Genomic DNA, 15,122 nt, shown 5'->3' on the forward strand with positions numbered 1-15,122 from the left:
CAAATAACCACACAAAACTGGAAAATTGTGGAAATCTCCCTCTTGGAAAAATAAGGTCACTTTTAAAATAAATAATCATAATGTTATTGTGGTACCTTTTTCTTTCATTGAGTTACTGAAAATATTAGAAAGAGTGATCGAGGGGATAACTTGATGAACTGATACAGAAAGATGCTAATCAAATAGATTTTGCGGAGATAACTTTATGTTAAAATGTTTATAAATGAGAATGACAATATTTGTAGGGAGACATTCTAGCCTACCCATAGAATGAAAATGTAGGTATGCTCCAATATGTTTTTAATATAATAATTAACATAATGCAATAAGGAATTGTTGGAACCTTTTTATTGCAAACATTTGTTTAAGAAGTTTTTATTGGATTTTCGAGGACAAGAAATACAAGAGAAAATAAAGACAATAAATGAAAAAGTCATAATGTACACAGCATATTATAAATATGGGTAAAAGAAATATTATAATGGTGTACTATAAGCATAACAGTAGAGAAGTAAGAGGAAGGAAAGAAAAAGAAAGAGAAAGGAAAGATGGAAAGGAAAGAAGAAGAAACAGAAGGGTATGAAAAGTCCAACAATTTTCAGAAAAAAATAAATAAAAGTAAAATAAAATAAAATAAAGGAAAGGAAGAAGTAGGAATTAGTGTACAGGAGTATGAGTAGAAAAATATGTTAAAAAGGGAAACCAAAGAAGGTCAGATTTAATTTTTGTGAGATAGAAATGGAGGACACAGTCGCTATTCTATGTTCATCGCAAATAAAATTCCACCATGTTAATGAGGATAATTTAGAATTATCTTTCCAGGATGATAAGATAACTTTGAAAGCTAATGCAATAAAAAGATCAAATAACATGTTAACAGAAGATGAATCATCAACATCAGGTGAAGAAGAACCTAGAAATACATTTTGTAATGATAATGTAAGATCACACTTAAAATTTTTCATGCATATAGACCAAACAGATTTTCAAAACATAAATACATTAGAGCAATCATAAAGTTGATGCTTCAATGGGCCAGTATCATTAGAACAAGACCAGCATAGAGGAGATGAAGAGGGAGAAAATGTGAAATAGTAACAGGAGTAATAATAACTCTATTATAAATAAAATATAAAGACTGGGTAATACGAGCAGCAGCAGAAACTTTAAATAACTTAGACCACAATTTATCCCAAGTTGTAATGGGAAAAGAAACGGATAAGTCAGTTTCCCTTGCAATTTCAGTAGGGGATTTAGGTCTCTCAGTATCATTTAATAACAGTAACTTATATACAAGAGCAGCTTTGGGTCTGTGTGTTGGAAATAAAAGATATAGGTTAGAGGATGGAGGATGGAGTAAGAGAGGGTGCAATAGCTGGAAGGTCAAAGGTATTTAAGTGTGATTGTAAGGTGCTGGAAATGATAATATAGTCTTGAATACAAGGGTCAGGTAAATGGTATTGTACTTGTAAAATAGAAAAAGGAATGACAGAATTTTGAAAAAGCAATTGGTAGACAAAAACAATTCCCTTCTCTTTCCAGAATTTGTAGTAGAATGATTTACCTTCATATTTAAAATATTTGTTATACCAAATTGTGGAGGATAAAAACTTTGAAAGGGAGTAACACCATTAGAAAATGTATTATATTATAAACTCTGCTAGTATATTAAAATAGGATTATTTGATAGGAAAGTGCAATTAGACATAAAAAGTACATTTTGAAAAGAAAAGCCCTTAAGTAAGGAGCATTCAAAAACAATCCATCTAGGAATAGGGGTGGCAGCAAAATCATAGGATAAAGCAAAGGCTTGCTTGATCAGGAAAGCTGAATGATAAGCTCTAAAATTTGGAAAACTAACACTCCCTTCAGATTTAGGACAAATAAGCCTATTAAGAGCAATACGCGGATGTTTCTTGTTCCACAAAAATTGTATACAGGTGGAGTTACTTTGGGTGAAAAAGGAGATGGGAATTCGAAAAGGTAACATAGATAATGTATAGAGAACATGGGGAACAATCATCATTTTAATGGTATCTAACCTACCCCACCAGGAAAGATATAAAGGGGACCAAGTGTGAAGAAGTGATTGAATTTTAGTGAGTAACGTGTTAAACGTAAATTTAAGTGTAGCAGGCAATGAGGTAGAAAACCAAATACCAAGATATTTAATTTTTGAAGGACACCAAGTAAAAGTAGTATCATCAAACATAAACTGATAACATATGGAGTTTAAGGGTAAAACTTCTGTCTTTGAGAGGTTTAATTTATAAGCGGATATGCTGGAGTATAAATGGACTTCTTCCATAAAAGGCGGGAGAGATTCAGTAGGGTTCGACATGTAAATTAAAATATCATCTGCATAAGCAGATATTTTGGTTTCAATGGAGTTATGAATAAAACCAGAGATAAGTGAGTTAATACGGAGACGCTCCAGGAATGGCTCAAGGCATAAAAAAAAAAGTAAAGGTGAGAGCGGGCATCCCTGTCTTGTACCTCTAGATAACGAAAAAAAATTCAAAAAATGATTATTAACAAAAATACTAGCTCAAGGACCGGAATATATTAATTTAACATACGAAATGAAAGTGGGGCCAAAACCAAACCATTGAAGTGTTTGAAACATAAATTGCCAATTAATGCGATCAAATGCCTTTTCGGCATCCAGTGACAAAGCTGCAAGGGGAGATTTGTATTTTTTAGCATGAGAAATAATATTTGCGAACATTCGTGCATTATCTGATGCTCATCTACCCTTCACAAATCAAACCTGGTCAGTTTTGACCAATAAAGTAATAAGTGATTCAAGTTGTGTTGCAAGAATCTTGCCAAATATTTTACAATCATAGTTGATTAAAGATATAGGAAGGAAATTTTTGCAGTGAGAATGATCTTTGTCTGGTTTAGGGATGATGATAATTAAGGCATCCATAAAAAAAACAGAGGCTTTGGCATCCTTAACAAAAGAATTAAAAAGTACTAAAAGATGAGGGACAAAAATGGAAGCAAAAGTAGCATAAAATTCAATGGGTAGACCATGAGGACCAGGGGCTTTGCATTTTTTAAAAGATTTAATAGCATTAATTATCTCCTGTGAAGTGACCTCTTTCTCCAATGCATTAAATTCATCAGGAAGAGACGCGGGAAGGGAGGCCAGAAAAAAAGTTATTTAAATTTTGAGTAGAGGGAAATGTGTCATCAGAATTAAGAGAGTTATAATACTCATGAAAAACCTCTGCAATATCTTCATCTGATGACACCATTTGTTTAATAGATTCATTAAAGATGGGACCAATATTTTTACGTTCAGATTTAATTTTCAAATAATTGGCAAGCATTTTACCTGCTTTATTTTGACCACCATGATATTTATATTTAATTTTGAGAAGAACATTACAAGCTTCAAGCGTTGCTAATTTATTGAGTTCAGATTTGGCCTTAATTAATTCATGAAGAGTAGAAGGAGACTTGGAAGTGACGTGAGTATGTTCTAGTGATTTGAGATGTTGTAGCTGATCAGTATATTTTTTCCGCATGGCCTTCTTTTTATTCGAGACATATGAAATAGTAAAGGCATGAAAAGAGGCTTTGAAGGCATCCCAATTATTAGAAACAGAGGTGTCCAATGGATTATTAAAGTGAAAAAATTCATTAATAAATAGTGGCTTCTTTAATAAAAGCAGTGTCCGATAATAAAAAAACATTTAGTTTCCAGCGATTGAAATGGGGGGGAAGTGATTGAGAGATCAAGTACAGCATGGACAGGAGCATGATCAGAAATAAAATTGGATCCAATTTCTGAGGATTGAATAGAAGGAAGGAGAGGTTTACTAACAAGAACATAATCAATCCTAGAACGAGTTTGGTGCACATTAGAAAAAAAAGTATATTCAAGTACGTCAGGATTACATGTCTTCCAAACATCATAAAGTGGATGAGAGGTAATGGCCGATTGAAATGTTTTATGAGATTTGTCAGGGGTAAACTTACACTTAGATAATCTATCGGAAAAAGGGTCTATCCATTGGTTGAAGTCACCAGCAACAACAATATTGGGATAGTCGATGGAAGAAATGAAAATTTTAATGTTATTCCAAAACTGCGGATCTGGTTTAACAGGGCCATAGATATTTAACAAGACTAGAGTCTTGTTGTTTATAACAACCTTTGCGATTACCCATCGTCCATCATCATCACTTTGCGTAGATAAGATTTGCACAGATAATGACTTATGAAATATTATGGCAACACCACCTTTTTTGCTAGATGCAGGAGAGTAAACAATTTGCCCCACCCACTGCCTTTTGAACTTAAGTGATTCTGTATCAGAACAATGAGTTTCTTGGAGAAAAGAAACCTGAGAATCAAGCTTAGATAAATGAGATAATACCTTTTGTCTTTTGACGGGGTGCCCAAGACCACGAACGTTCCACGTGACAAACTTACACATAGTGGAGGGTTAGGAGAGTACGACACAAGTGGATATGATACACAGCAGGAGCACAGCTACAAAAAATAAAACAACAATATGAGAAGCATATATAGTGAACATCGCAAAAAAACACACAGTACCATTATATACAGACATCACATTGAGTAAAGTGAACAGCTCAAGAGTAATCAACAAGAAGGCAGGAAAAGATAAGAAGATTGAAGGAAGAAGAAAGGGAAGAAAAAAAGACGAGGAAAAGAATTGAAAACAGAAAAGAAAGAAAGGAAAGATACAAACAAACAGATCAAGGCTAAACAACCAGATCTGTAAGAAAAAAGGAAAACAATGGAAAGGGAACATGGTGACGCAGGAGAAAGCGGACCTCAGAAATAAGAATTAGAAGATAGTAGATAGAGAACCTCATACTAATGAGAAACAAAGAGAGAAGGAAGCAATTCATATCAGAAAAAAGTAAGGAAACCAAAACAAATGAGTTGAGAGAGGCAATCCTGAAAAACTAGAAAAAGAAAGAAGAAATCAAGTGTTAGTATCCATTCCACTGGGAGAAAGGTTCTGAAGGAAAAGTTTGAGTTTTTCCGGATCATCATAAGAGTGTGAACATCCATTATGGATAATCTTGCAAAGACAAGGATGGAGTATTCCATATTGAATATTAAGATGTCTCATCTGAGGACGCAAGGCTAAGAATTCCTTACAACGTGCATTAGTTGCAGTGGAGAGGTCCTGTGAGATAAAAATATTATGACCAGACCAAATAAAACGGCGTTTGAGTTTAGCTGCCTTCGAGATACTCACTAGTTCAGTAAGCTCCAGAAAAAGCATAATAATGCCAAGAGGTTTCGTAGCATTGGTGTTGAGGCGCCCCAAGCGATGTGCTCTTTGTATGTTGAGTGGAGAGGTTGAGAACGGAAGACCCCAAAGCTCTGGAAGGAATTTCAGAAGAAACAAAACCATATTTGACCCTTCAACATTTTCCGGAAGGCATAAAGGCGTAAGTTGTTTCTGCGATTTCGATTTTAAAGTTCCTCTGTGGGGAGTTTCAGTTTATGAATCTTGCTCTAGTATTGGAATTTTTGTAGATAAATCCTGTAGGTCACTAACACGTTGTTCTAGATTTAATACGTTGCCCTCCATAACAATCCAGCGCTCCTCAATTTGTTTTAGCTTTTCATTTGTTGCAGACATAAATGGTTGCAGACCCCGAACTTCATCTAGGATGGAATCCAGCACAGGGTTCTGAGAGGAATGGATAGGAGATGGTGGGTCATTTTTATGTCTCTTTGGTTTAGTGCCTGTTACAGATGCTCTAGCAGTGTGGGAATCATTAGCCATTATAACGTGAAGGAGTTACCAAAAAAGACAACTGAGGAGATAAGTCAATACAAAATCCAATGAGAGTGGAGCTTGAAGTGCGGATATAAGTAGATAGGAGCACGAAATGCACAATTACAGTTCCTCAGAAATGAAAAACAGCGATGGTATGGGTTTCTTCCTTCAGCTTTAGCGTAAGAGAGGACTTGCAAAAGTGGGTCAAATTGGCAATCTTGAAGGATCACTTGGCACTTGAAAACACAAGTTTAAGACTTTGACTATTGCAGAGAAATACGTATTGCCTCAATAATGAATGTAATATTAATGGCAAAGCAATAAAAGAGCACGGAGACATCAGCTCAGCGACCTAAAATGGCAGCCGCCCACATCACTAATAAAAGATGTATTGCCATAAATCTGAGACAGGTTTAGAAGGAGTAAAAATCAGAAACAGGGCATACCTAAATCGCTGCACCTGCTCAGCAAACCAAGTAGAACACTCCGTCAAATAGAAAAAGCCTGTCAGTAGTTAAAATAGCGTTTTAATGAACATATGGAGGCACTTGTTGAAGTTGCATGCAGGACTATGCACCACTGCCATCCAAAATCCTTTTGCCAACAATGGTCTATATAGCAGGTTGCCACTTTAAAACATCCTTATAATAAATTAAGAGCAGAGAAAAGAAAAAGAAAAAAAAACGGGTTGATGAGGAGACGCGAGCGTTGCGACCTAAAATGTCCGCCGCCTGCGTCTCAGATGCGAGAAAAAAGACCACATTCTGAAATGAGGAACTTCAGGCACGAAAACGGTCCCAATGCGGTTCAGAGACTCACCGCATGCTCCAACCAAGTTGCCTACCACTCAGGTGTAGAAAGCGGTAGAAAAGAGTCTCAAAAGTGAGCTCACGCTGGATCCCCCATTTTCTCGCGGCGTCCAAGCCACGCCCCCCCTTTTATTGCAAACATAACTTTGTTTTTAATGCGTTGAGTGGATGGGATTTATTTAATTCACATTCACTTTTCAAGTAGCTGCTAGTAAACAAAATTGACTGTTTCCTTTTATTAATTTCATGTAATATTTTACACACATTTTCTAAGAATCATTCCTTATCCAGTCTAGGTCTACCGGTTCATTGGCAAACATTAATTAACAATTCATCCCGTTGGTAACTAGTTATCCTGTGAAGGTGTTTCAGTACTTTACTGTAAAAATCCCCCTTGAAAAATCTTGGGGTCAAGATTATCAAAGATTCTCTCCCTTTGTACGTTTTGTGAGTAATGGTCATGTTGCTGACCTGATACAGTATTGTATTTGAATGGGATTGAACAAAAAAAAACGTTTGAATCTCAAGTGGGTACAGTATGTTTTTAATGTGTACATTGATTTGCAGATTTGCCACATTAATAGTTAATCTCATAATATCATGTTGTATTTAAGAGCAAATGTTGATACTACCAAAACTTACATTTATGCAGGTATCAGCACGATCTAGTCTTCTTAGGCGAATGGCAATAATCTTATCAAGGTAAGGGTTTGTTTTAATCAGTAATATGCTTCATCTCGTCATTGTGGCAAGGGGTAGGCTAAATTGGTCCACGCAGGATGATTAATCTACATTCAAGTAATTTAAATCAGAATCATTTAGGGAGTGGAACTCCAGAAATGCTGCATGTATCCAGCCTTTGTGGATATAGGTGCTTAGAATTACCCTACAGTATGGCGAAAGTGTATGTTTTCTACTGCTCTTGCTGTCTTGTACATCCTTTTTGTTGAGTTTCATTGGGATAACCACTCCAGTTGTGATCATTGCAAGAGAGGCATTTCCCCCAGTGGGATGTTTGATACTGATACAGTGGAAACCACATAGCTCCATTTTGATAGGTTACATGTGAACATACTGGGGGATTTATTGGTTTAACTCTATGGATGCCATAACCCATAGAGTATTTTATTTGATGGTGCAACACAGTTTAGCTGAAGGGAATGAGCAATTGGTCAAAATACCAGTGCATTCTATATAATCACATTGAAGAAAATACTTTACACAAAATAAAAATTAGGTCAATAAAAACATGCAGGTACCATGGCGTTATTTTACATGTAAAATATATTAAAATATCTTATCTATAGAAGTGTCATCAATATAAATTTCTTTATTTCTTTGCAGTTTTCTTCCATTGATTTTAATGATTCCTGTTTTTTCCTTTGGAAATCACAACGAATGCTACCAGAACTACAGTCAAGTGCACAGGTATTCTGCCATCACATGAACTTCAACACTCGGTCACATTTACAAAATATATTTCTAAGTGTAAGCAAATTTATTTCTGACAAAAGTAAGAACTATTCCATGAACACATATTAGCATTGTGCCTAGGTCACACCCAGTATCTGGGCCATCTTCTACACTTGGCTCACCTGCAGATCCTCATAACTTACTCTTGGTACGAAATGTCAGAAGCCCATACACAATTTGGGGAATGTTATGAACTCTATGAAATGCACTAAAGAAGTATCTGTGACTCTTACTAATATTCTTCACTAACTGCCTTTGCAATTTCCTTTACAACTCATGACTCATTCATTCTATTATATTACTCTGCCTCTGGCAGTACTTACCATCATTGAACGTAACACTGACTTGTGTTACCTGGATCCTACCTGGTCAGGAAAATGTGCACAGGACTTGTCTTTGCTACTGTTTCAGTTTACTTACCTATTTCAGTTTACTGACGTGCAAAATGTCCAGCAGCCTCCCTGTAGGGTTATTGGATATCTCCCCTCTTTCAGATTTTGGGGTCACTACACCTGATTGAGTGTAAGTGACATAGTCTCAAAATGTGCCACAAGGCGCAAGTACAAGACTGGACAACTGTCTTCAGGTCACCAGCTTCTTGGCTTGACCACTTTGTGCTATCTTCACTGAATGTCAGGGACAGTCTCATGCTTCAAGGAAAATGATGCATTTGTCTTCTTAGAGTAGCACCGCTCTGATTAGTCAACCTAAAGCACTGAACCAGATGTATGTCACTAAATCACCCAAGATCCCAACCACAGAGGACACCTATGGTGCGTCCCTTAACTGTTTGGCTGACTCAGTAGGTATTCAGAACCCACCATTTGTGCTCTCAGACAACATATACGACTTTTCGCAAGCTACAGTTTTTTTTCTAAAATAATTTTTATTGATTTCTCCATCCAACATACCATCACTCCATTAACATATAATAGACCATTGCGCAGATGGTCCAAACCCCCCCCCCCGTAAAATAAGGTGATTCAACTTACAACATTCTTCTCCTATCTACCCTACCCGCCTCCCTCTCTGCTCCCCCCCCATATAATAGACCATTGCGCAGATGGTCCAAACCCCCCCCCCCCGTAAAATAAGGTGATTCAACTTACAACATTCTTCTCCTATCTACCCTACCCGCCTCCCTCTCTGCTCCCCCCCCTTGTCAGTGTGCCCTCGCCTACCCCCCCTCGTCTAGGCATGCAATCAAGGATTCAAGTTATCTAACATGTGTGAACAAATAGTAACATCACCCTCAGTCTCAGTAGACAGTAAATACCTCCTATTGATTCATGTGTGCTCTGGAACCTGCCCTGAGTCCGCAAAACTTCTTAACCTAGAGTGCGTGCTGACTCCTCACGTTATGTGTTGAGGTGTCCCCTTCCCCATTAGACTCCTCAATGTTCTCTGCACTGGCCTCCGTGTCCTGAGCCATTTCTGCATCTCCGTCGTCTTCCCCATCCTCCTCCACAGGTGACTGTAGCCCCGCTACCAATGCCCCCCACGCTCTTGCCGCCTCTAGCGCCTTATCATTAGCGGTAGGTCTGGCTAGTTGCAGATGAAGCGTTCCCTCACAGCCCGCCCAGTTCAAGAAACTCGGCCGCCACCTTTGAAAGTTAGGTCCCGCTCTCGCTTTCCAATGCATGGTAAGTTCCCTTTTCGCCATTATCAACCCCAAATCGTAAAACTTGCTAGTAATTCTAGTGTTAGGGGTGTGCGGGAACCAAAGCAAAAGGCAAGTTCCCATCTCTACCTTCAGTGTACGCTCCGTTGCTCGGTTCAAACGAATCTATGACAAAATATCGACTACAAAAATATCTACCTACCAAAATAGTACAAAAATATCGAGAAAAAAAATATTGATGTCAAAAATATCGTTTTTTAGAAAATATCTTTTTATTTTAATAAAAAAACAATGTAATATTAACAAAATAATACTTATAAATGTAATGCACATAGTTAAAAATATATTATAATATTTAAAATTAATAAATAATGTAATAAAAACGACTAATAATAAAGATATAATACATAGTATATACTTCATTAATAATAACTAAAATAATTATTTTAATAACTTATAAATAAATGAAAATATAAGAAATTACAAATAAATTTATACACATAAAATAACAATATAAAAAACAATTAATAACAATGTAAAACTAATAAAAAAAAATACATTTTGGATAGCGTACGGATAAAAATTACTATTCCCACTCCAGAGAGTGCAACAGTAGGGAAAGTGTTGGATAGCGTAGGGGTAAAAATTACTATTCCCACTCCAGAGAGTGCAACAGTAGGGAAAGTGTTGGATAGCGTAGGGGTAAAAAATTCTATTCCCACTCCAGAGAGTGCAACAGTAGGGAAAGTGTTGGATAGCGTAGGGGTAAAAATTACTATTCCCACTCCAGAGAGTGCAACAGTAGGGAAAGTGTTGGATAGCGTAGGGGTAAAAAATTCTATTCCCACTCCAGAGAGTGCAACAGTAGGGAAAGTGTTGGATAGCGTAGTGGTAAAAATTACTGTTCCCACTCCAGAGAGTGCAACAGTAGGGAAAGTGTTGGATAGCGTAGGGGTAAAAATTACTATTCCAACTCCAGAGAGTGCAACAGTAGGGAAAGTGTTGGATAGCGTAGGGCTGTGGTTCCCAAACTGTGCGCCGTGGCGCCCCGGTGCGCCGTTATCAGTAGCCAGGTGCGCCGCCGCACTATGCGGGAAAGATAGCATCTGGCCGTGTTAGGCCCCCTGTGCAGGATGTCAGAGGTGCAGAGTGCAGAGTAAGTATGCGCGATTAAAACAAACAAAGACACGATCACACTCACACATGCATGAATAAACACACAAACGCTGCGCACAGGCTTCATTTCTAACAAGCCAAGCCCCATTTTCTTTCTTTTCCTACATGGGGAGACAGGAATCAATCAGGGGTCAAAAAATGTATGAATCGCCTCGGTGCTATTATTGAAGTCGACACAACTACTTCATGCTTAGCCCATAAACGTCGGTGAAATACAAGGCAAACCATCCTGAATTTCAGAAGAAATATATTAAGTACACTGGCACCATTTACTTTGAACCTGGTGAACGCGGATGTTGACCTAAGGCTACCACCACACCGAAAGAGATCAGCAAAGATTATTTCAAGCCACAAGGCAATCGGACAATATCTGTCAACTTATCACCTGAGGTTTGACGGGTCTACCATAAAGAAGAAGCAGAGGAATGGAACTCGGCTGAAAAGGAAAAACTACAATCCTTAATGAGTAAAAGAAACAAGCACAGCGAGGGGGCAGGAGAGCAGGCCCAGCGAGGGGGCAAGAGAGCAGGCACAGCGAGGGGGCAGGAGAGCAGGCACAGCGAGGGGGCAGGAGAGCAGGCACAGCGAGGGGGCAGGAGAGCAGGCACAGCGAGGGGGCAAGAGAGCAGGCCCAGCGAGGGGGCAGGAGAGCAGGCACAGCGAGGGGGCAAGAGAGCAGGCCCAGCGAGGGGGCAGGAGAGCAGGCCCAGCGAGGGGGCAAGAGAGCAGGCACAGCGAGGGGGCAGGAGAGCAGGCACGGCGAGGGGGCAGGAGAGCAGGCACAGCGAGGGGGCAGGAGAGCAGGCACAGCGAGGGGGCAGGAGAGCAGGCCCAGCGAGGGGGCAAGAGAGCAGGCACAGCGAGGGGGCGGGCAGGAGAGCAGGCACAGCGAGGGGGCAGGAGAGCAGGCACAGCGAGGGGGCAGGAGAGCAGGCCCAGCGAGGGGGCAAGAGAGCAGGCACAGCGAGGGGGCAGGAGAGCAGGCACAGCGAGGGGGCAGGAGAGCAGGCACAGCGAGGGGGCAGGAAAGCAGGCACAGCAAGGGGGCAGGAGAGCAGGCACAGCGAGGGGGCAGGAGAGCAAGCACAGCGAGGGGGCAGGAGAGCAGGCACAGCGAGTGGGCAGGAGAGCAGGCACAGCGAGTGGGCAGGAGAGCAAGCACAGAGAGGGGGCAGGAGAGCAAGGGGCAGGAGAGCAAGGAGAGCAAGCACAGCGAGGGGGCAGGAGAGCAGGCACAGCGAGGGGGCAGGAGAGCAAGCACAGCGAGGGGGCAGGAGAGCAGGCACAGCGAGGTGGCAGGAGAGCAAGCACAGTGAGGGGGCAGGAGAGCAAGCACAGCGAGTGGGCAAGAGAGCAAGCACAGCGAGTGGGCAGGAGAGCAGGCACAGCGAGGGGGCAGGAGAGCAAGCACAACGAGGGGGCAGGAGAGCAAGGGGCAGGAGAGCAAGCACAACGAGGTCCTAGCCCCACATCTGTAGCATCCACTGAAGCCCCTCGGCTATTGCATTTATTTGTTACAACTAGCAGCCAGACTCGCATTTCATGTGTGAAATTTTGAAAATGATTATACCAGTGGGCTCTGCCAATATTTGCCAGTCTTTGACATGGAGAATGAATAATGGTCTGCTGGTAGTTTAAAGCTAGCTAGCAGCTGCTATCATTTTTATCCCTAATACCTTGATTGTATCCCAATTAATTTAAGGAAGCCAACAGGAAGTATTCCCGAGGTCTTGCTTACATTCTCCCCCACCCGCCGGTGAAAAAATGGTAGGGAGCCACGGCCAACTGCCTATTAGGTCAAGGGAGCCACGGGTTAAAAAAGTTTGGGAACCACTGGCGTAGGGGTAAAAATTACTATTCCCACTCCAGAGAGTGCAACAGTAGGGAAAGTATTGGATAACGTAGAGGTAAAAATTACTATTCCTACTCTGGAGAGTGCAGCAGTAGGGAAAGTGTTGGATAGCGTAAGGGTAACAATTACTATTCCCACTCCAGAGAGTGCAACAGTAGGGAAAGTGTTGGATAGCGTAGGGGTAACAATTACTATTTCAACTCCAGAGAGTGCAACAGTAGGGAAAGTGTTCGATAGCGTAGGGGTAAAAATAACAAACTTATAAATAAATGTATTTTTTTAAATAATAAAAATATTAACTATTAAATAAATATAAACCATTTACAAATACCAATACATATTTATTAAAAACATGATTAGCAAAATATTTTTAACCAAAAAAATTAATACAAAAATACCATATAATAATATTTAAATACCAATTAATGATTAATTAACAATTATATAATTAAAAAATCAATTCTTAAAGAACATTATTACTTAATTACATTTAAATTACTTTCCACCCTATTGCCCTATAAACCCACAACCCGCTACAGAACATAATTATCAATTATTCAATTATTTAAAATTAATTACCAATTAATTAAAAATAATTATCAATTAATTAAATTTAATTTATGATTCTTACTAATTAATAATCAATTTAACATAATTAAATTACTTCCCACCCTATTCCCCTATAAACCCACAACCCGCTACAGAACATATTTATCAATTAATCAATTAAATAAAATGAATTACCAATTAATTAAAAATAATTACCAATTATTTAAAATTAATTTATAATTCCTACTAATTAATAATTAATTTAACATAATTAAATTACTTCCCACCCTATTCCCCTATAAACCCACAACCCGCTACAGTACTAAAATACAAAATTTAATTAAATTACATAAAAATAAATTAAAAACATAATAAATACATAATAATATACACAATAATAATTTAAAAATCGATATTAGTAACATCGAAATTATTAACATCGATATTACTGACATCGATATTTCAAACTTCGATATTACTAATATCGATATTAAATCTATTGATATTACTTACCTTCTATATTATGTCCCTTTCGATATTTAAACTTCGATATAATTGTATATCGATATTTAAATATCGATATTTTGTCTGCATACCGTTCAAACACGCTACCACTTCGGACCAATAGGATCCCAGTCCCGCACAGGCCCAAAACATGTGGCCAAAGTCAGCACCTTCCGTATTGCACCTAGGGCACTGCGATTGAGTGCCCCCAAAGTACTGTTGAATTTTAACCGGCGTTAAATAGGCCCTATGTAAAGTAAAAAATTGGATCAGTTGAAACCTGGTGTTGCGCGTGCCCTTCCATGCCCTCCTCAGCAGCTGCGACCATGTCGTCTCGGGTATGGACCTGCCAAGGTCCTCCTCCCATTTGCCCTTTAGCTTATCCAAAGGCGGGAGTCCTTCTGTGGACAATCGCCTATATAGGCAGGTGATGGCTTTGAATGTGCCCGCAGCCATGGTAACGTATTGACAGCCCAACGAAGTCGGGGGCTCCGACACTCCCATCTTCCACTGTTTTTGAATTCCCGCCACAAGGGCGGCGTGCAATAAAAAGTCTCCCCTCGGTAAGTCGAAGGTACTCTGCAAGTCGTGGAAGGATAACAGGATTCCGTCCTTGTACAGATCTCCAATCATGTGGAGCCCGTGCTTTTCCCAACCGGCAAGTGCCGACCAATCTCCTCCATGTGGGAGGGCGGTGCACATGCCCAGGGGGATTTCCGGGGCATACGGGTCATTAAAACCTGCCCGTTTCTGGCTTCGCAGCCAGCACAGTCGGAGGGTGCGCTCCTCAAGAGTCAGTTGATCCAGCATAATTTTCTGATTAAGCACTATGAATGACAACACGTGGCGGGGAATTACTCTGCCCTGTGGTCCGTCTGGGCCTTTAAACTCTCGGGCTATGGCTTGTGTGAGCCATTGCAGCTGTGCTGCTAAATAGTACCACTCAAAGTCTGAGACCGCCAACCCCCCTTCCTCTCTAGGTCTGATCAAGGTGTTCAACGCTACCCGCCGTCGACCTGAACCCCAGATAAAACCCGTCATCAGTGCTCGGAGCGTCTTAAAGAACGACACAGGGATCCATATCGGTAACGTACGAAAGAAGTAGAGTAACCGTGGGAGTGCCACCATCTTGAGTAGCGCTATCCTCCCAGCCACCGAAAGAGGAAGGGTACGCCAAAACCCAATACTACCTCTCAGTCCCCTCATTGCACCGCCCACATTTCCCTCCAGAAGGTCGGAGGGAGTGTGGTATACGTGGACACCCAAGTATGGTAAGCACTCAGGTTCCCATCGCAGGTCCTGCAGCGTCAGAGGCTGCTGAGTGTCCGGTGTTAAGGGAAACAGGCAGGTCTTGTTCCA

General features: G+C 40.0%; 1 protein-coding gene across 1 annotated transcript in view; it reads left to right on the forward strand.

Moving 5' to 3' along the window:
• TMEM116 (transmembrane protein 116) overlaps positions 1 to 15,122 on the forward strand; it is a 215,911-nt gene that overhangs the window by 165,810 nt on the left and 34,979 nt on the right. The window contains exons 6-7 of the mRNA XM_078667430.1: positions 7,241 to 7,290; positions 7,933 to 8,016. Coding sequence (XP_078523556.1) covers positions 7,241 to 7,290; positions 7,933 to 8,016 — 134 coding nt within the window. The remainder of the gene's footprint in view (positions 1 to 7,240; positions 7,291 to 7,932; positions 8,017 to 15,122) is intronic.

The sequence above is a fragment of the Lissotriton helveticus genome, chromosome 11 (assembly GCF_964261635.1).
Source record: "Lissotriton helveticus chromosome 11, aLisHel1.1, whole genome shotgun sequence".
NCBI lineage: Eukaryota > Metazoa > Chordata > Amphibia > Caudata > Salamandridae > Lissotriton > Lissotriton helveticus.